The 23,437-nt window shown below is 33.9% G+C and overlaps 1 protein-coding gene across 2 annotated transcripts in view; it reads left to right on the top strand.

Moving 5' to 3' along the window:
* Positions 1-18,415, top strand: part of tspan9a (tetraspanin 9a) — a 280,460-nt gene extending 262,045 nt beyond the window's left edge. For both annotated transcript variants that reach the window (XM_056478503.1, XM_056478501.1), the window contains 4 exons: positions 4,750-4,851; positions 4,951-5,082; positions 13,902-13,985; positions 18,110-18,415. In XM_056478503.1, coding sequence (XP_056334478.1) covers positions 4,750-4,851; positions 4,951-5,082; positions 13,902-13,985; positions 18,110-18,181 — 390 coding nt within the window. In that variant the 3' untranslated portion in view covers positions 18,182-18,415. The remainder of the gene's footprint in view (positions 1-4,749; positions 4,852-4,950; positions 5,083-13,901; positions 13,986-18,109) is intronic.
* Positions 18,416-23,437: the final 5,022 nt, after the last annotated feature.

The following is a 23,437-nucleotide window of genomic DNA, read 5'->3' as shown; positions in this document are numbered from 1 at the left end:
TTTAATTATTTAATTAGGACAGTAAGGTCTGACTTTGCTTAGACAAAAGTCTTGTCACTTAACAGTAATAATGTACAGTATAGAATATAAAGTCATGCTGCTGAGAAAAAAGAATTAATATTGTGTATAAATCCCGTGAGCTTGGATGACTGCATTCATACATCTCTGCAATGACTCAAATAACTTCTTAATAAAGTCATCTGGAATGGCAAAGACAGCGATTTTGCAGGACTCCCAGAGTTCATCAAGATTCTTTGGATTCATCTTCAATGCCTCCTCCTACATCTTACCCCAGGCATAATGTTCATGTCTGGTGACTGGGCTGGCCAATTCTTGAGCACCTTGACCTTTCCTTGCTTTCAGGAACTTTGATGTGGAGGCTGAAGTATAAGAAGGAGTGCTATCCTGCTGAAGAATTTGCCCTCTCCTGTGGTTTGTGATGTAATGGGCAGCACACATGTCTTGATACCTCAGGCTGTTGATGTTGCCATCCACTCTGCAGATCTTTCACATGCTTCCATACTGAATGTAACTCCAAACCATGATTTTTCCTTCTTGGGTCCATGTGGGTTCCAATAGGTCATCTGCAGTATTTGTGATGATTGAGATGCAGTTCAACAGATGATTCATCAGAAAAAATCTACCTTCTGCCACTTTTCCAAATGATCAACTAGAAGTCAAGTTATTATTTGTGGCTTTCAGAACTGGGATTGATGACAAGACTTTTAACATGTAGTGTAGGGCGCCCTGTTGCTATCACATTAATTTGATATTAAAAGCTTCATTAACAAATCCAAACAAACAAACAGATCCCAAATTATTATTTTGAACATTATATATTTTTTGTAATAATAATAAAAATAATAATAATAATAATAACATTAAATCGTGAAAAAACACACATATGAGGACGTTTTACATTCTAAAAATATCTAAATCTAATTCTAAGAATGTTTCTACTATTTTTTTATTTTTTTCAACTCTCTGGCTTGAACAACTTTTTCGTGACCAATTGATTTAAATACACTTAAAAATTTGTGGGTTTCTTGCAATCGATTTGTCTTGGGACAACTTGAAGGAATTAAGTTAATGTATACTTTTTAAAAAATTAAGTGAATTGAGCATAAAACAATGATGTTTTCCTCCTAAAGAAACTCAAGAATTGTGTTGATTCACCTCGTTTTAAATAAGTAGTTAGAACAAGCAGCAAAACATTTTTAAAAAATGAAAATGTATTTCTTTTTTACTTAAACCTTTATGCAGCAGAAAATACTCTCAGAGAGTAATAATCTATTTCACAGCTTTTGTCTTAGCTAAAATGAGCAGCAAGAGAGTGTTTACAGAACAAACAAGCACATTAAAAATATTTAAAACAATTACAAATGATAAAATTGCCCTCTGTTTGCTGAGTGATTGATGTAAATTATCCAATTTTTGTCATTTTAGAAGATACTTTGAATAGTGTTAGAAATGGAAGGTATATGGTATCCCACTGACTTCCATTGTAGGAAGAAACACTATAAAAATTTATTTCTTTTTTCAATTTTAAAAAACCTTTATGCAGTAGAAAATACACTCTGAGATTAATAATCTATTTCACAGCAGCGCCCTGGCCAAAATGAGCAGCAAGACGGAGTTTACAGGACAAACTACACATTATGAACAATTAGAAATCAGAGAATCGCCCTCTATTTGCTTAGTGATTGACTTAAAATGATCTAAAGACAGCAATTTTTGTAAATTCAGTTTATTCTGGCCAGACAGAGATGCATGCATGCAGAAAAAGCCTCCTTACCCAGTTCAGTGTGAACAAAACTATCAGAGAGAGAATAAAAATTCTGAGAACAGACAGAGGAAATATTTTTCAGAAGTTCTCTGTTGTATAAGACAGCAGAGATATGAAGGCAACATCCTCAAGATGGCCTTGTAAACACTCAAATAGTAATTGTTAAGGCCATCCTGGGCATGTTGCCTTCATATAATGGTTATAATCAAACATAATGGCACAGTAATAACCATATAATGGTAATACTCAGCTGTCTGTGTTCCAAACATTTTTCTAAATAAACCTATTGATATGTGGAGTATGGTACAACTTGGATTGAGGACTTTGTTAAAACAGAAACTCAAAGAAAAATGTGCTCCAAGTTATTACAGACAACAATAAGTGGTGTACAAATAGTAGTGATTTATTTACAAGACGTGATGGTGAAACAGTGAGTGAGTTATTCACAAAATATTTTCAATTTTATAAATAATAAACAATGGAATTTAGAAAGTCTGGCTATGAGTGGTGCTAAACAAGAGAGCCAATCAATACTTAATAATATCCAAAAATTCCCTCTAATCTAATCTTGTAAACAAAAGATGTGAAGACAACATTTTTGAGTGAACTATCCCTTGAAGTAATGAATAATAGATATGTGGTCTAATATTGTGCAAATATTTAGAAATGCTCTTCTCTGGAGTTTATTTCTCTCGTGAATGAACGTGTTGTGGATGCTGTATAGCCTGCCTGAAGTAAATGTTGTCTTGCTATGTGACATGTTGTTTACAAACTGTTTTATTGATGCCTTTCTTTGGCTGAATTTCTGATTGAGCGATTACATGAGATGAGATGTTCATTCATGGATATTTGGTGCTAAAACTAGCGGTAAAGTGGAAGGAATGAGAAAGACAAATCAATCCACATCAAAGACTATGAAAACAGCATTTATTTCTTGAAGTTTCTGACAAACTGAACAAAATGTGACAGAACAAAAGCAATAAAACACAAAAGTTCTTAGGATTGTTTGATGTGACATGCGCTAAATAATGCTTAGTCAACAAGCAGCATAGAATAAAAGATTAGTTGGGATTTAAGAATCTATGTCATTTCCTTAAAGGCACAATATGTAAGAATTTTTTATTGAAATGTCTAAAGAAACACTAGAAGAGTGATACAGTGGGTGACACTTTAAAAAAGAGCATTACCGCCACGACCTGTACTGCCGCCGCAATACAGGAGTAAGAAAGTGTTTTTAGGTATAACTGCAGTTTGTGACTATGCCGCCAGGGGGACACAATGGGACGGACGGACAGAAATATGCAGTATCTGTAAATACTCTGCTACTTGTAAATGAAGATGAAACAATGAAACAAAGCATTATAATTCCTTCATTAATCATTAAAAACTTGTTAACAAGCTTTATTATCATTGTAAACTTGTTAATTGAAATGAGAATTCTTTTTTGAAAGTAAAATTAAAGAAATAAAAGATAACTAAAATGAAAGTACAAACATAAATACAAATAAGTAGGCCTAAATAAACAAATAAAGCAGGGTTTTAACCTAAATGTATAGAAAGATGCACAGTGTTTGTTATTTTAAAGTGATAGGACTAAGAGAGTCAATAAATAAGCTTTTTTTATTTACTTTTTCATTTACAGTTTTCATTTACATTCTAGTTGTTGATTATATTTTGCTATCTTATTTTATAACTCAATTATTGTACATAAATAATAAATGAATAATTAAATAGGCCTAAATAATTTTTTATTCAAAGATATTACCAGCGAAACACAGAGAAACGGTCCGCCACATGGTCTAAAGAGCTCTTTGAATGCTCTACTTCATCAAAAGGATAAAAATAAACTACCTGAAGCAGCTCACTAACGTTATAATAAAAATAAGTTTACCGCAGGATGTAAATTAAGATCCACAAGTTTATTTTTAAAAATATAGTTTCAGTTCAGTTTTCAAAACGTCAATGTTCTGCTTCCAATTATAATTGTTTTTTTTTACTTTTTGAACTATTAATGGCTCAGTATCGTTTGTGTTTTAATTTCACTTTCAGTCACCTTGCAAATGCGTGTGAAATGTAATGTGCGCATAACAGCATGAAAAAGGAAAAAGCAGTCAAAAAGTTATAGCTAATTAATCAGCTATTAAAATATGTCCAAAGTATAAAAAAGAAAACACAGTAGTCTGTCTATATAGGCTATTTTTATATAGGCCTACTGTATACACTACTATATATACACTGTACGTTATGCCAAATGTTTCAAAGAGTGTTAAAATCCAGAGAAATTAAAAAAAAATGTGTAACACAGACTATGTCCTGTCGCCATGCTAATAAAATGATAAAGGCTTGATTTCCAATTTGGTTTAAAACAACAAAACACCAAAGATGCTTTAAAATGTTGTGTTTTTATATTAGATTGCACATAGCAGTATTATAACAAAACCGTAAAATGTATTTAGTGTGATAAAAAAAGTGCTGCTTCTTCTCCACATGATCACAACTGAAATAGCTGGAAGCAGTGGACTGTGACATAATAAAAGCTCAGCTGTTCTCGTGCAGCGTCACGCTCGTCTCTCATTGCTTTAGCATGTACTATTAGCTTCATATGATAATGATAATAAGTCTTTAGCTCATCCATGAGAGTGCCTTAGGATGCAATGAAGATGACAACTTCCATGATTCCACACTCAGTCACAGCGTCATCAAACTACACCTATGTTTGTTGCAATACATGTCCTCTAGTGGCAGAAATTACATACTGTGCCTTCAAAATGAATATATTCATAAAACTTGTATTACATTTTATTTTCAGTGGTTCCAACAACACATTATACTATACGTTTGGTGCACATTTCTAACAAAGATCTGTACCATTACACTCTATACACTGTATATAAGGCCTGACTGAAATATTAATGCTCTCAAGATTGGTTTTGTGGCTAAACCTTTCCTCCTGTTGTTTACAGGTCAGTGAGAATGCAAAGCAGGACCTGAAAGATGGCCTTGCCCTCTACAACACAGACAACAACATTGGGCTGAGAAATGCCTGGAATATCATCCAAGCTGAGGTAATCTTTGTGACAGTCCTGAAAATATTTTCTTATACGTGCTGAACTTAATAAAGTTTTGTTGACCTTTCTTGATTTTCCTCTCCTCCTGCATGGCAGTGGAAGTGTTGTGGTGTCACCGGGTACACAGATTGGCATGATGCTCTGAAAGAAAAGGTTGTGCCTGACCGCTGCTGTCAAGAACATTATCAGGAGTGTGGCCGCAACTCCACCAACATGTTCTGGACACGGGTGAGTGGAAACATGCATTTAAACAAGTAACAGTGTTGCCATATGTCATCACACTTTGTGAGAAGAAGAAAAAAATTTTTTAAACACACTGTAAGGGGCCGTTCACATAGAATCTTTTTTCTCCAACAGAAATTTTTTCCATTGTTTTTTAATGTAAGCACTTGCCGAACGAACGGTGTCTTTTGAAGTGCCGCACGTGTTTTTAACATCATGTCAAGTAAACAAATCTTCACAGAGCATCTCATCACTGTCAGATTCAAAAGGGGTAGACCAATTAGAAGAGCTTAAAGGCAGGGCAACCGTTGCAAGCTTCTGTTTATAGTAGAAAGTTGCCATGACAACTGTTTTATTTACAGTTATATCATGGTGGATGAGGCGCTCATTGTCCAGAATACCACTGTGACCAGTTATATGATGTATTTCATGTGCTTATCATAATATATAACATATTGTTTTTCTATTTGTAATGGGTCCAATATTGTTGTTCGTACGTCACGTTCATAATATTGCATCACATGGACTCGCGCTTCGCAGTGTTTTTTTTTTAAACCCATCCCTGAGCGCCGTGTCAAGAGTTTTTAAAAGCAAAGACGTTTTTACTGTAAATTACTTTAAAAAAGTGAGTAAATCTGTTGCTTTAAAATTGACAATTTGACTTTACTTTAAAGATGTATGAATCCATTGTAACTTGTACTGTTAAAGGGGACATGAAGCAATCAAGTTTACCTTATTTTGTACATTGGATTCCACTTTAATGGAAATATATTAAACAAACTCGGTTAATGTAACCATTTAGCAGGAAACGGCATGTTTTACTATAGCTTTTAGACCTAGGGCGCCACCATCTTGGAATGTCGCTGTGTCTGACGTGACGGGGTTAGTTCCGTCCCCACATCTGAACAGATACAGTGGAAGTAATACACTCTCTGTATTACGCAGCCTGACTGTCTGTATGAGTTTCAAACATGGTTTCAACCAGGTCCGCTACTGACGAAATGGGGCGTGTACTTTTACTTTTACTACAGCCCCTCACCTCTTTTCGTGTTCAAACCAAACTAAGATCGAGGCAGTTTTTCTCATGGCAGGTTTTTATCCTTCATACATGTTGAGAGATCATGTTGATCGGCTTGAAAGGGTATATGTCTTGACATAATCCCACACAGACATGATTTAGTAAAGCGTGAAGTCATGTATGATTTTAATCGCTGCATTAGTCTGAATGTAAATCCCCTCGTCAGGCAGCGCTGCACCAGCTTGAGAGAGTGGACCAAAGTGCATCAAGGAAAGGTATTAACAAAAGAAAACTACACAACTTAAGACACTTAAATGCTTGTATTTGTTGTAATTGCACCATCTCCGGGATGCACATCCACAACTTCATGCATTGGGTTAAATTAGGCTGTCCAGTCTCTGTGTTCAGTCTGTTAAAATCATGGTGGAAACCCATACAGGCAGTCAGGCAGCATAATACAGAGAGTTGACCAAAGTGCATCAATTGATCGATAATTAAAAGGGGAAAGAAGAAAAATAGAATAAAAATATATACTTTTATATTAGACACATATCTGATGCCTATATTTGCACCAGCTTCGAATTTTGCAATGATTGGATGCGGTCGATTGTTGTTTTGTTGGGAACGGATGCGGTGGACACGATAAAAAGTGATGTTTTGTACAGTTTCAGCTGGCAGTTTGAGTTATTTAGTCATAAAGTCCTTGATTAATTTTTCGGGGTCGTCTGGAGTTTGGTCCAGGATACCTGTGAAAACTAGATTGTCTCTCATACTGCGTGTTTGTAAGTCCAATACGTTTTCTTTCATTGATTTGTTTTCTGTGACAACGGAGGTGAGCTGAGTGGAAAGTGCGTGAACTGAGTCCTTTAAAAAGTTGTTTTTTTAGTGAGAGTGTCTATCTGTTCTTGACTGAATTCTAAACTTTGACGGAGTTCTTGGAATTCCTTGTGAATGAATTCTATTAGTGCGATTGTTCTGTCGAGTCCGGAGAGTTTATTTTCAATTGAGCGTAATATTTCGCTTACCTCGGTACAACAGGATGGTGAGGAGGGTGTCGAGTTCATGTTAGAGGGTGAATCGGCTCGTGGTCTCTCGAAGTTTGGAGCGGGATTACCTTCCATATTGCAGCAGTATGTGTTGTATTGTGCGTCGATGTATTCTTGAATTTGATCCAGGATGAAAGAGAGAAAAAAAGAAAGTATAGTCCAGTTGCACTGATGTAGTCCGATTTTTGGACGGGTGAAACACACGGAGAAAAGTGGAAATAAAGGGAGAGAGAAAAAAAGTCTTCAAAAGTTGTTTGCTCTCTAGCAGACGGACGCCGCCATTTTGGATCTCGTACCAGGTCTCGCAGGTTCTCGCGTTACTCAGTCATCTCAGTCCTCCTCAGTCATCTCAGTCCTCCATCTCCACCTCCGTCATTTGCACCAGCTTCACGTCCACATATTCACGCATTGGGTTAAATTAGGCCAATAAACGGTTTCGTTACTGTAATAAAGAAAAAATAATATAAATAACAGTTATATCATCCTCTGATAAGGTACTGTCCAACTTATTCCTGAGAGTGAATCTTTTTCCAAAAATAATGAAAATGAAGTGCACTGTAAACCCTAATAAGTTGAGACTATTAAAATGATTCGAGGAAAGTGATTCCCTCAGTTTGTTTCAGTAATGTGAAATCGACAACTCAATAAATTGAGTTGACCAAATGTGGTCTCTTCAATGAATTAACTTAAATGTTTAATTACAGATAACTTAAATGTTTAAGTACTGTACATATAACCTAAAATGGCTAATAGACTAAACTTCCAAATTTTTCAGCTTTGATATTCTTTACTTACTTACTCCCAGGGCCGTTTATATCGAAGTTGATATTTAGCCACACCATGTTGGTGTTTTGTAACATCAAATTTTTTAGGAGGTGAGTTGTTAGCCCAACGCTCAACCCCTGTCCTGGAGGACCAGGACATACATTATGGTCAATTTAGCTTACCCAATACACCTATAGTGCATGTCTTTGGACTTGTGTCTTGCTGTGAGGCGACAGGGCTACCCACTGCGCCACCGTGTCACCCCTGCATGTATATCAATTAATAAAATTGTATATAAGCATTTAAATATCTACTTACTACTTTAAGTTTTTTCTTTTGTCAGATGGGTTCAGGAAGTGCCTCTGTCCTGCTTTGCTTCAACAAAACACAGCATCACAAGCAAAATGAGCACCTTATGTCAAATAACATATATATCGACCAATCAGCGAGAATTCAAGGCAGTTAAGGCAGAATTTTAAGCGCAGTCAATCATTTAAACAGAGACATGGTAAATCGTTTAAAGAAATTAAAATATTAATTAAGTTTTTTGCTGCCTGATGAGTAAGTTAAACACACCTATTTAAGTCTTGATGCCAAAACTTGGTATTTTAAGTAAGGTGAAGTTATATTAACTTAATATTTTTAGTAATGACAACAGCAGGTTTACATTGTGGTAGTGACCTCTTTGTAAGTTTGTGGGTGTTTACTTGTTCAATTGGTTGACATCAGTGATTAGAGTTTGAATAGCAGAACAAGAAACTCATTAAAGATAATAAATTTGAATGTCCTGTGTTAGTTTCATATAGATTACAAAACCAGAGAACATTTGTTTTCAAATAAAGTTGCATCATTTAAAATGGAAGATGTCAAGCTTTACAGTATGTAGATAGATTTTCCATGTCTGTGAGGAAAGTGTTTTTTCTCACACGTTTCAGATGTTAGTTGACTAATTTCGAGGTGAAAGAAAGTGAACTCTGCTTGTTTTATTTATTTACAAAACATATTTTTGTGTTGTAATTATATATACAGTACATGCATATAAAAGTAGACTCTTTACCGTTTTAAATTATTCCTACACTTATCTGTATAACCAAAAATTACAGAATATTTAAAGGTCTTTTCACTGTCATTGCCCCCTTCAGAATGCTAAAAAGCAGCTGTCTATACGACACATTAAATAGAGTGGATGAATGCACTGGTACACCAACTTGCATTCCCAGCTCTTATAGAAAAACCACATGAGATTTATCATGTGCAGTCACATTAAAATCACATTGAAACACACATGGAACAGACTTGAAATGTGCTTTTGGAACATGTGCCAAAACCATGTTGCATACGAATTATGCAACATAATTTATTATCAACATGCAATAAATTTTTTGTAATGGAGAATCTAAACTGAAAATAATTATGTCTGCAAAATTGTTACAAACACTTTATATGTGTTCAAATAAAAAAAAATAATGTTATTTAATTAGAATTAAACTTAATGTGTTTGTTTAAATTCAGCCCAAATAAATAGTTTACAACCACTTAACTTATAATTTTATAAATTATTAAAAAAATATATAATTTTTGTAAACATTTTGTAAATCCGAGGAATCATCAATTTTTTTCAGTGTGGAATATAACATTCTCTGCGATTTTAGTCATACAGACAAGAGTAGGACATCATTTGAAACTGAAAAGAGTCTACTTAACTTGTGTATACTCACAACAACCAAAAAACATTGTGCTATTGTAAAGTAAGGTACTGTAACCAACCAGTGTGTACATCTTCTCATTTCGTTCTCGGTGAACTTCTATCTGAAAATACTTTTTTTTACATCAATTTTGGATATTCCACAGCCTCACTGGGCGCATGATGTCTGTGTTGCAAGTCTCATATGAAAACTTTCACAACCTTTCAAATTTCAAGTCCACCAATGTAAATCTACTAATTAGTCCAATTTTAAGTTTGTCAACCAGACAAAATACTGGATAGCTTCAGATAGCATGTAATATCAGTGGTCTGATTAATCAGATGGCCTGTCACTCAACACACACCAAAGGCATGTGGCATTTCAAATGCACCACTTTCCATTTAATTGTCCTCATTTTGACTACATTTCTATTTAAACTCTTGTGTCCATTAAAAGTACATCTCAGAAATGGGATGGGATCAAAGAAAGGACTGGAGGTAATAACTGAGACGACTTCTCTTTTCTGTCCTTGAGAAGAGTTATTATTAATAAATGAAAGGCAGTAAAAGCCATAGATTTAAGACTTCTCTGTTGGAAGAAGCTCTATGTGTGTCTATAAAGTGCCAGACTCATGTATCTTATGTATTTCTGCTCACTTTTGGATACTCGACGCATTTGTCTTCCCTACGGGAGATGATTTAGCTTATGAAAACTCATTTTAATGTACTGAATGTTTAAATGAGATTGTGAAGAGGGCGATGGTCTCTTGTGGCAATATTTTGTGCCATTGACAGAGCTCTACATCAGTTGCTGATGTTGCACGTCAAGCTGTCGCACCTTCTTATCGGCAGCTTTTAGTTACCACAGAGCTACTAATGGAGTGTGTGCGGATGAGGCATTTCCTTTTAGTGAACTCTAAATGTTTTTTTTTAATGCAATTTTTTCATTAAGGCAGAACAAGAAGTGTTTGAAGTTTGTGAAACTGCCGCAAGAGAAAAAAAATTTGAGTAAATGTCACCATTTGCTGGAATGAAAATTACACAAGGACGCATTTGTAGTCAAGTTAGCCTGAAACCATAAGCCGTTAAATTGTTGAATTTATCTTCACCCCCAGACGTTAAACAGCAACCCAACATAAAGTTTTAAATTCACAGAACAAGAGAAATTAGTCAAAAACTCTGACGTGAGGCTGTTTGCACAGATGAGTTTTGCCATATCGGAAGGTATTATATTGCATTACCGTCACACTTTTTGCTTGTGCTGGAAATGGATTTCCTTTTCAATAAAGCAGCCCACAACACCACCACCAACTCAAAGCTATTTTGAATTTTTCCCCACATAGCATTCAGTAGAAATATCACTGAATGTGCATTTATTCTTTTTCATTGTGCATTAAAAATGCTGCCATATGTGAAATTGAAGATGTTCCAAAACTTCATTTCATGTGTGTTTCACTACATTTATTTTAAAGGGCACCTATTATGCAAAAATCACTTTTATAAGGGGTTTAAAACAGCTGTGTGGCAACAGTATTGGCTCGATTTTCATTTTTTTTTTTTTTTTGGTTTAGGGTAAGAAAATGGATAAACAACTTTAAAATTCATTATACACATGTAGGCGGTGCTGAAACTCCCCGTTATCCTCAGATTGGGCAACCAAATCTAAAATTGTGACGCCACCCTCAAAATAATAGTTCAGCACCCAGGCTTTTTATTATTATTATTATTTAATTATATATAAACTAAGTTTACATATTCTATGGTTTGATCTGTTAGCAGGCTTACATTCATTGCACATGCATACATTAAATAAAAATGTAAATTAGCAGTAGTATTTCACATTTGTCATCAAAATAAGGTCATAGTTTGCTGTTAAACGTCTTGCTGATGTGCACCTGATGCTGAGCAAAGAAAGTCATTTCCGAGCAGAACCTGGTTTGCATGATTGCTCTCGAGCAAAGCCTAAATAATAATAATAATAATAATAATAATAATAATAATAATAATAATAATAATAATAATAATAAGTAATGTTCTTTACTTAGTGTTTTTATATTAGTTAGTTTTTTAATAGTTGTTAGCAGGACCAGAATTAAAAAAAAACATTGGGCCCTGGGGCTATAACAAAGGGTACCACCATTTGTTTTAATTTTATTTCCTCCTATTATATAAAATAAAAAGAAATAAAATAAAAACAAATGGTGGTACCCTTTGTTATGGCCCCAGGGCCCAATGTTTTATTTATTTATTTATTTATTTATTTATTTATTTATTTATTTATTTATTTATTTATTTATTTATTTATGAATTATTAGCCCCACTTTAATTTTTTTTTTCTTTTTAAAATATTTCCTAAATGATGTTTAACAGAGCAAGGAAACTTTCACAGTATGTCTGATAATATTTTTTCTTCTGGAGAAAGTCTTACTTGTTTTATTTTGGCTATTTAAACAAAAAAACATTTTAAGGTCAAAATTATTAGCCCCTTTAAGCTGTATTTTTTGATAGTCTACAGAACAAACCATCGCTATACAGTAACTTACCTAATTACCCTAACCTGCCTAGTTAACCTAATTAACCTAGTTAAGCCTTTAAATGTCACTTTAAGCTGAATACTAGTGTCTTAAAATATCTAGTAAAATATTATGTACTGTCATCATGGCAAAGATAAAATAAATCAGTTATAAGAAATAAGTTATTAAAACTATTATGTTTAGAAATGTGTTGAAAAAAATCTGCTCTCCGTTAAACAGAAATTGGGGTAAAAAATAAACAGGAGGCCTAATAATTCAGGGGCTAATAATTCTGACTTCAACTGTGTATACACACGCACGCACGCACGCACGCACGCACACACACACACACACACATATATATATACTATTATTTTGAGGGTGACGTCACAATCTCAGATTTGGTTGGCCAATCATGTTTCCTACCCTAAACCAAAAAACTAAAATCGAGTCAAAATCTCTGTTTTGTTTTTTTGTGAGCAAGAGAAAAAACAAAAAACGACTGTTTTCTTAGTTTTACGTTTTTTGTTTGAAAACAGACATGGAATGGACGCAAGATACCCTGACTCTAACCATTCAGTGATTCATTTTTTTATTATCACACTTCATTAAAAACAGTCAGCAGAAACATTTTGATTGACATTCTCCCAATCTGACGACTCTGTGGGCTTTAATTAAATTTTTTATTTATAATAGTAAGCTATTAGTTACTAGTTCATTAGTTAAAGTTATTAGTAGGCCCACATATAATCTGCATATGCAGAAATCCGCAGATTTCCACAAATTTTAGCCCATAATTGAGTTTACTTGTGTAAATGTGTGTCAATTTATATGAATTCAGTTTTTTTATTAATTTCAGTAATATTATTGACTGATATGAAAATGTTCATATAATTTATTTAACAGTTTGTAAAGTAATATTTTCTGTCTTTTATTAGATATATTATATAAGAGACTTACTTTGTTTAACCAAATAAGTGCTGCTAATTGGATTTGCATTTTAAACATTAAATAAAAGTTAAAAGGTGATATTATTTATTTTATATATTAAGTTTTTAGTTCTGATACTCCCAAAATCATTCTGCATAAATCCACAGATTTTTTTACAAAATTCTCCACAGAAAATAGCAAAAAAATAGTTATTAGTAACTAATAAAGCTGTTGTAACCTATAACTTTAACTTTTCCTAATTTGATTGTAATGCAATAATTTAATTAATATTTAATAATTATAAATATTACTTATTAATAATAAATAACCTTAGCTGCTTTTCACAATAATTATTGTGAAAAGCGCTTTACAAATAAACTTGAATTGAATATTATCAAAGAATAAATGATTAATTTTTGTAATTGTTGTAATTGTATAACACCAAATAAAATACATCAAAAATACACATTTATCTCCCCTATCTTTCTCCTTATGGACAACTTTTCGGGTGTAGTCAGTTTTAGAAGGTATTATAATCAGAAGGTATTATATTGCATTATCGTCACAATTTTAGGTTGTGCTGGAAATGGATTTCTTTTTAAATACCGCAGACCACAACTCAAAGCAGTTTTGTCTTTTTTTCCTTCTGCATAGCCACATACAGTACAGTATGTCGCTGAATGTGCTTTTTTCCCAGTCACTGCATGTTAAAAATGCAGCCGCAGCATTCACTGGCTCACTCAAACGAGTTGCTAAACTTCAGCTTATTTTCCCCATATCAAAATGAGCAACTTGCAAATGAGAAACATCCACAATCAGCTTGTATTACGAGAAAAATCACACCTCACAACATTTTTCCTGTCTTCCAGGGCTGCTACGAGAAGGTTGAAGAGTGGCTTGAAGATAATAAGCACCTACTTGGAACCATCGGCATGTGCATCTTGGTAGTTCAGGTAAGATAGTGTGCATGTGTTTTGCCATCACTTGGGGTGTCAAATGTGGTGGTGATAATGAGCGCTTCTGTCTATTCTGGTTCTGCTGAAACAGTCCATGTTTAGAGCGCCATATTCAGCCTGGGAGAGAAAGGTGAAGTGCTCATTACGGCTTCCTGATACTTCAATATATAGAAAGTGAACCTGTCGGCCCTACAAGATGTCTTGCAGTGGTTCATTATGGCCCTAGAAAGAGCAGGAATTCGATGTATTTGATTATCACTGTGGCCAGGGGTAATGTGAACATTCTGTGGAGACACTCCACATTACTGTCACACTGAAGAAGACTGTAGGAACCATGCAGAAATGGTGCTGTTGAATATAATCCAGATTTCTGACTCAACAGCTGTTTGGGGCATCTTTGCCAATTTTAATGTTAGCCATTTTTATTTTAGAGTATATTGTTAAAGTAAAACAAACCTGAATCTTTTCTTTTATTATCAATTTATATATAGCAATATATATGGTCACCTGATTTAGTCACATAAAATGGGATAATAATAATAAGTAATAAATTAAATAATATAAATAAATATAACAATAATTGAATGTATATCTTTACACAAAATGTATAATAATAATATAATAATAGTAAATACTAACAATAATATTAATAATAATTTAACAAAAATCTATACATATTCCCACAATATGTAATAATAATAATAATAATAATAATAATAAACAGTAAAAATAATAATAATATTCATATTTTTTTGTAAATGTTTACGTATACATTCCCACAAAATGGGAACTTTGGGAAATGGGAATGCACCCTTAATCTGTATCTTTTTTTTTTTTTTTTTTTTGCCAATGCAGAAATGCCAAACCTGGTAAATAGTAAAAGAAGCCCATGTTGGATTACCCAAAATGTTTTGCCGGCTTCTAAATTCTCATAAGCCTTTAATCTGTAATTAACCACAGTGTATTGAGGATAATAGTACACAGGGGTCTTTACTAAGTGCTTTTCTCAGTATGCACCAAGAGGTGACCGCAGGATTGTAAGCAAACTCTATGTAATCCTCCTCCTCACAGCCTGAGCTGGGCCAGAAGTCACAAGTGGTTTGCTTAGATCTCATCCAATAAAAGCCAGTTGTAATCTGTTTTTTTCAGACTTAAATTGTGTACTCTGTAAGTGCTTTTAATTATTATTATTATTATTATTATTATTATTATATTATTATTATATATGAGTGGAGCATGATAGCTCATGCTTAGGGATTTGAGCAAACCTCAAAGTACCATGGTTCTTTAAGACATTTTATTGTAGAGTTAACATTGACAAGTTTGAGATGAGAAAGGCTTTTTTTAATTAATTAATTATTTATTCATTTATTCATTCATTTATTTATTTATTTATTCATTCACTCTAGTGACCTTCTTGCTGTGAGGCGATCGTGCTACCCACTGCGCCACCGTGACACCCCTTATTTATTTATTTATTTATTATTTTTCATTTATGCATTTGTTTCTTTCTTTATTTGTTTTGTTAATAATAATAATTATTATTATTATTATAATTATTATTTGAGCAAACCTTAAAGTACTATGGTTCTTTCATACATTTTATATAATATACATAATAAAACATAAATGTAATACAATGTAGTGTAATATTAGAAAAAAATTTAAATATGTTTTCATTATCATTCTGAAGAAAAGTAGTTTTAATTGAATTTTAGAAAATTTGAATTTGAATATATATATATATATATATATATATATATATATATATATATATATATATATATATATATATATATATATATATATTATTTATTTATTTTATTTTTTCAAATAAATACTGATAATTTATTTTTCTGAACCCATTTATCAAAGAACAGTAAGAAAAATCCATCATGGTTTGACAATAGTCTGAAATATTTTTGGATCTCCAAATATGCATATTAGAATGATTTCTAAACAATCATGTGACATTGAACATTGGAGTGATGACTGCTGAAATACTAATGAATTAATATATACATAATATGATTGTTTATATTGCATTTTTGAATGGAGAATGGAAAATACAAAAACTTTTTAAAAATCTTTTCAACCTTAAATAGTTTGAACGGGAGCAGATGTACAGTAGTGTTCACTTAGAATGCCATGGTATTGCAAAGTCACATTGTTCAGAAAGCTCAGATTCCATATAGTTCTCAGTTAGTGTGCTGTAGTTCTCTCTCTTAAGTACATGTGGTTTCTGAAAGCAGTGGTGTCCCTATGGGTTTGGACCGCAGCACATCTCTGCTTGTCAGATGCTGCTAGAGGTGTGAGAGTCTGCCAAGATTTACAGTTCAGTGTCTGGGGGAATTCATAGTGTAAAGAAGAACCTTTAAAGAGAATCTGATTTAATCCACACACACGCGTCCCTCTCATATGATAAAAACGGTGCGCTTCTGCAGCTTTCAGATAATGACTGTGGATTGTCGACCACCGCAGAGCGTTTGATGTATCAGAAGGAATCTAAAAATGAACTTCAAAGACGCAGGATATTTCCACAACAGTTTCCATTTACCTCTATAGATGACATAGACTGTTAGACCGTAGGCTAGACTGTTTTTCCAAGCGTTTTTTTAATAACCAGAAAACTAAACAAGCTAAATTTCCTAATAAGATCTGATAATTGGAGAAATCTAACTGTTAGCATTCATATTCATCAATATGGCAGTTTTTGCTTGGCTGATGGCCTTTTTTTTTAATGGTTTTTTTTTTTATAGTTTATAGAAGAAAATTACATTTGTTCTAATTTTAAAATATGACTGTCATTTTACAGTGCATCCGGAAAGTATTTATAGCGCTTCACTTCTTATGTTACAGCCTTATTCCAAAATGCATTAAGTTCATTTATTTCCTCAAAATTGTACACACAATACCCCATAATGACAATGTGAAAAAAGATTTTTTGAAATTGTTGAACATTTATTAGAAATAAAACACCTAAAAAATCACATGCACATAAGTATTCACAGCCTTTGCTGCTGAAAACATTCCCACAGCATGATGCTGCCGCCGCCATGCTTCACTGTAGGCATGGTATTAGCCTGGTGATGAGCGGTGTCTGGTTTTCTCTAAACGTAACGCCTGGCATTCACTCCAAAGAGTTAAATTTTAGTCTCATCAGGCCAGAGAATTTTGTTTCTTATGGTCTGAGAGTCCTTCAGATGCCTTTTGGCAAATTCGAGGCGGGGAGTGGCTTCCGTCTGGCTACTCTACCATACAGGCCTGATTGGTGGATTGCTGCACAGATGGTTGTCCTTCTGTAAGGTTCTCCTCTATCCACAGAAGAACACTGGAGCTCAGACAAAGTGACCATCGGTTTATTGATCACCTCCCTGACTAATGCTGTGCTCACACCAGACGCAGTACGTGTGTATAAGTCATGCTATTCGCGCATAGTAAAAAAACATTGTAAACAGTAAATAGTAGTAAAAAAACAGTAAATAGTAGTTAAAAAAAATCGTAAACAGTAAATAGTAGTAAAAAAACATCGTAAACAGTAAATAGTAGTTAAAAAAATCGTAAACACAGTAAATAGTAGTAAAAAAACATCGTAAACAGTAAATAGTAGTTAAAAAAATCGTAAACACAGTAAATAGTAGTAAAAAAACATCGTAAACACAGTAAATAGTAGTTAAAAAAACATCATAAACACAGTAAATAGTAGTAAAAAAACATCATAAACACAGTAAATAGTAGTAAAAAAAACATCGGAAACACAGTAAATAGTAATAAAAAAAACAGTAAATAGTAGTAAAAAAAAACATTGTAAACACAGTAAATAATAGTAAAAAAACATCATAAACACAGTAAATAGTAGTAAAAAAAACAGTGAATAGTAGTAAAAAAAAATTCTCCTAAATATATTATTTTATCATATTAATAATATTTTTATTATATTTATTTTATACCTTATATTATTTTCTCTTATATTTTCTTTTATTTATTATTACTTATTTTATTTATTTATTTATTTTATTTTATTTATTTTTCACCCTCTCCTTCCATTAAATCAACCCATCTATGTTTGCTGATCTGCATATATGTCACATTAACCTTTCTCCTGAATTTTGTCTTTTCAGCTCCTGGGAATGGCCTTTTCCATGACATTGTTCCATCAGATCCACAGAAGCGGGAAAAAGTATGACGCCTAACGAGGTCGTTTCTCAAGGGAGGAGCCCTGGTGCATTATGGGACAAACTGTGGAGAACTCTTCCTCCCCTTGTATCTAACTCTCCCCACCGGCCAACCCTCTTCCCATTAATTCCCCAGCTTACACCATCCTGTATAGACTTCAGTCACGGGCCGTCTCCTGTCCGCTCTTTCTCCCTGCCAAAGACAGAAATGAGCAACTCTTTCGGCCATCATCCTCCCCGTGAGGCTTCTGACTTTCTCTTCATCTCCCTCTAAACCTTTATTTTATGCTTGAACTAACTAACGATTGCAGGATGGAGAATAATGATGACGAACTGCGTGACTTTCACTAATACCGTAAATCTTTCCACCCAGAGCGAAGACAAGACATCAGACTGGAGACTTTTTTGAAAAGATTGGCTTATCTTCATCTCCATCCATGGTGTAAATGGCAAACAGCTCCATTTTAGCATGACGCGGTTTTGTACAAGACAGAAAACGTTGTCCTTTTGGCTTAAGACTCTTTTTGTTTGTTTCTTTGTTTGTTTTTATAAGGAAATTGTCCCCTTGATTGTCATTTTTGTGCACCCAAGGACTGAAGAAAGCCGGTATAAGAGTGTGTGAGGTATGACCAGGAATCTAGGTTTGTCTGTGTGTTGAAACTCGAGCCTCTTGTTATGTTTATAGAGTTATGATTTGAGGATGTATCAAAAAGCGTTGACAGTTTTATTATGTTGAGAACATCACATCAGTAATGATGTACGTCAGTATGGTGCATCAAACATGGAGCGTCTGATTTGCTAGCTCATTTTGGCCAAACCGCTGCTGAAACAGTAACGTAGATCAGTGTTTCTCAACCACGTTTCTGGAGTACCACCAGCACTGCACATTTTTAGTAGGTGCATCCCAAATCACATGCTTATGCACTATTCTGCGTCATTTTGTAGTACAAATAGTGTAAGTATTGCATTCACACTGAAAACTCTAAAATGAATAAGTGCTCAAGTGTGTAATGTTGGACACGTCACGCAGTTACAGCTTTGCCCACATAGCGGAAGGGGTGGAGCTTTCGGGCACTGACGTTGGATTACTTTATTTATTTTGGATTGTGAAAGCAAAATTCTCCTACGATGGTGATTATAGCGCCTCCCAATGGTGAATGCAGTTATACTTGGGGCAGGTATTATTTGGTAGTTTGGACATTTATTTCATATTAATTTGCCAACCGACAAACGTCATCAGGGAAACGGTTTGAATTTCCACTTAGTAAAAATACCATTAGTGTTACATTTATATATATATATATATATATATATATATATATAATATATTATATATATATATATATATATATATATATATATTATGCTGTTGAGTGTGTAAATGCGTAAGTACATAGTGGATAAGAGCAGAGTGTATAGTGTGGGCATTTGGATGCACCTGATTCAGATCATCAGCTCATTAGCAGAGACTGAAAGACCTGTAATGGGTGGTTAGACAAAGGAGACATCCAAACATGCACTGTTGGTGGTACTCCAAGAACGTGGTTGAGAAACACCTGGCATAGACAATGAATTGGTTGTTTTTTTTTTTTGTTAGTTTTTTTTAAATAGACAAGAATGGTAATAGGTTACAAAAGTAAGTAGACCAAGGCATGTGAAAAAGAAAAAGTGAGTTGAACATTTCCCCATATTTAGCATTTTCGCCATATTCCACCTATATTGTTTACGCATTTTTTTGGTGCAGCAATATTTACGTTTTTACCGACTTGTAAACGGTTTATATGACACGATTTTAAACTAAAATTTTAAACGTTTAAAGCCTGTGGCGATTCATTTACACACCAGCTATGTTTCCATCCACCTATTTTTATGCACATTTTGGATATGCACATAAAAAACGGTTGATCAAAATGCTAAGATGCGCATACATTTTTAAAATTTGCATAACTGAGTAGGATAAACTTTATTTGTTAAGAAAAAAAAATCTGCATAAATTACAATGGAAACACTTTTACCGAACAATTCCAGTATACGCATTAAAAAAGTCATGTGATTTTGTTAGAAGATACCATGAAATGATAAAAATGTGTGTGAATGGACAAACCAGCAGGCTGAGCATATTGTAAACCATCTGAAATGTTGTTTTGGTCATTCTAAAACGCCTTAACCATTTCAGTATTAGTGTTATTATATTATTAGTTGCCTCCAGAATTGTCAAATGCCAGCATGTGTTCATCGCGTGTCAACACTGTTTTCTGAGGCGCAAGTCATTTATTAAATGAAGAAAAGTTTAACGAAGCGTCTCCTAACGCAGCAAATTCCACTTTTACTTTTGATATTTGGCCACCGTGCTGACCTATTTTACCCATGTAAAATACAAAAATGATATTTCGATGAAAGCATTGATGTCATGTGTATGCATGAGTGAGTATTTGGCAACCAAAACAACGATGGACAAACCCATAGTGTTTCTTTACAAATTTACACCGACTTCCACTAACATGAATAATACAGAATTTTTATCCTTTATCTTTCCTGAAGATACATATGAACGGGGATAATTGTAACACTTTACAATAAGGTTGTATTAGTTAATGTTAGTTAATGCATTTATTAACATGAACAAACAATGAACAATACATTTATTACAGTATTTGTTCATGTTAGTTAATGTTACTCATTGAAATTACAGTCATTCATTGTTAGTTCATCTTAACTTATGGTGCATTAACTAATGATGACCAACATAATTTGGATTTTAATAAGGCACTAGTAAATGTTGAACTTTGATTAATAAACCCTCTAAAAGTATTGTTAATACTTAGTTCATGTTAGTAAACACATTAACTAATGAAACCTTATTGTAAAGTGTGACTTTTTAACAGCATCTGAATTTAGAACTTCAAACAACATTCATGTCAATTCATTCATTTTCTTTTCGGCTTAGTCCCATTATTAATCTGGGGTTGCCACAGCGGAATTAACCGCCAACTTATCCAGCACGTTTTACACAGCGGATGCCCTTCCAGCTGCAACCCATCACTGGGAAACATCCACACACACACACCCATTCACACGCAGACACTACGGACAATTTAGCTTACTTCCAACAACATCCGAAATCTTTTCGAAATTGCACAGGACAACGTTTCCATTTTAAGCTATCTTTATTATGTTGATATACCCTTAAAGAATTCAACCACCATGAAAATCCGGGCTCATACTAGTCTTTAAGATTTCTAAACCTAACTTTCCTTACTCATATAAATACCAAATGATATTTTGCAGCTCATAACAAAGGAGACCAGAATGCTTTCCAACTCTTTAAAGGAACAAGACCATCTTACACTTCACTTCTTACAGTAATTGTCCTGTTGGGAGGAGTGATACCATAGAAAAACCATATTGGCTTCTCAAAATAGCCTTTCCATGAGCCGCTTTTAGAAAGAACACCAAGGATCATTACATAAGGGATACTCTACATCTGCATCCATTTGTTCTTGCAGAATAAATCCTGACAGATAATGACCGAAGGTGCTTTATTTAGCAAAAACAACCAACTAGATTACTACTTAGATACTAGTAAATTACTCTGCTTATTACATGACTACTTTCAGACACAAAACATTGGTCTGTAATAATTTACTAACTCTTTAATTAAATGTAAAACTTGCAGTGAAAACCAACATACATTGTAATGTTGTGATTGACCAATCAGAATCAGGTATTCCAGAAGGGTTTCATTGGTGTTAAAAGTTCATTCTGGTTGCCAGTAAAACACTTCTTTTTTCTTAAAAGAGTCAATCTTCAAACTTGCTGCATTTTATCTCTCGCATGATCTTTGATCCTTCTTGAGAGTCTCATTACTGAATGCGATGCACATTCATATGCGATGCTGAGGAGGGCAAGAGGGATTTAAAGATGGCAAATTATAGAACTTAATGATTGATGGGCGTTTTATTTGTGCAGAAATGTTCTGACCTTTCCGACGAGTTCTGCGGGAGCGTATTACACACAGCACAGATAATGACTTAAATTGTTGGTCTGTTCTCCTTTTGTGCCCCACGGAAGATAATCGCAGACTGCAGAATGACATGAAGCCACAGAAATTTCATTTCTGAATGAATGCTATTTTCTTTAATGTAGGAAGTCCTCGAGAGAGAAAACTGTGAACATTTCAACACAGGCTCATTTGAATATGTGCTTCAGCCTACATATTTGGAAAACTGTACAAATGAACATACATTTGACTGCATTTTGTAGGTAAAATGAGCTTCACGGGGCAGTATGATGCCAACAAATTTTTACACTAATTATAAATACAGGCACGTATTATTGACAAATAAACATTATTTTCATGCAGTTCTTTGCACAACGCTAAATCAAGACCACAAAACAACCTTAACAGTGTTTATAATATATAATCGAATACGTTTACCCTCATCCATCAAACTTAAGGACAATTTTTTCTGGTGTAGTCAGTCGCATTGGTAGCTCACCTTGTATGGTGTTATACTTTGATTTGAAGTCGTTGAAGCACAGTTCCATAAAAGAGTTCAAATCAAGGTCAAATTATGTGTTGACAGTGCACTTTTCTCATTAAAATAAACATTACAGAAGAAGCACTTTCTCGTTACTTGTTAACACTATTGGTTGGGTTTATGTCATTGCATGTCAAGTCCCATATTCTCATGGACGTGTTTGAGATTTGGCGCCAGTTAAATTAGGAAGTGACGATTTTGTTCACTTTGACTATTGGATGGAAACGCTGCTTTATTCACACGTTTTATGCGATTTTCCAGTTTTGTGCAAAAATTTAATTCGCATCTTTGGATGGAAACATAGCTACTGACGCATTTTTGAGATCTAAAATGTGCGCCGTTTTTAAAAACAATACATTATTTTACCCATTCATTTATTAATTTTCCTTCGGCTTACTTCCTTTATTTATCAAGGGTCGCCACAGTAAAATGAACCACCAACTTATCCAGCATTTGTTTTACACAGTGGATGCCCTTCCAGCTGCAACCCAGTACTGGAAAAACACCCATACACTGGCATTCAGATATATATATTGATGCCTATATTAGGAAATTGTTTAAAAAACGTATTCAAATTTGCAGAAAAGTAGACAGCGCCCTCTAGTAGATATGTCATTAAAAACGTGCAATCTGAAATGTACCCAACACTGGCTCATTGTGGGTGTGTACCCCTGTCTACATTTCTGAAGAGCACGAATTATGTAACCAGAGGTACGTCTGGCTGCATTTTGTC

This window comes from Danio aesculapii, chromosome 18 (assembly GCF_903798145.1).
Source record: "Danio aesculapii chromosome 18, fDanAes4.1, whole genome shotgun sequence".
In the NCBI taxonomy this organism is placed as follows: Eukaryota; Metazoa; Chordata; class Actinopteri; order Cypriniformes; family Danionidae; genus Danio; species Danio aesculapii.
This window is presented reverse-complemented; position numbering and strand designations above follow the sequence as displayed.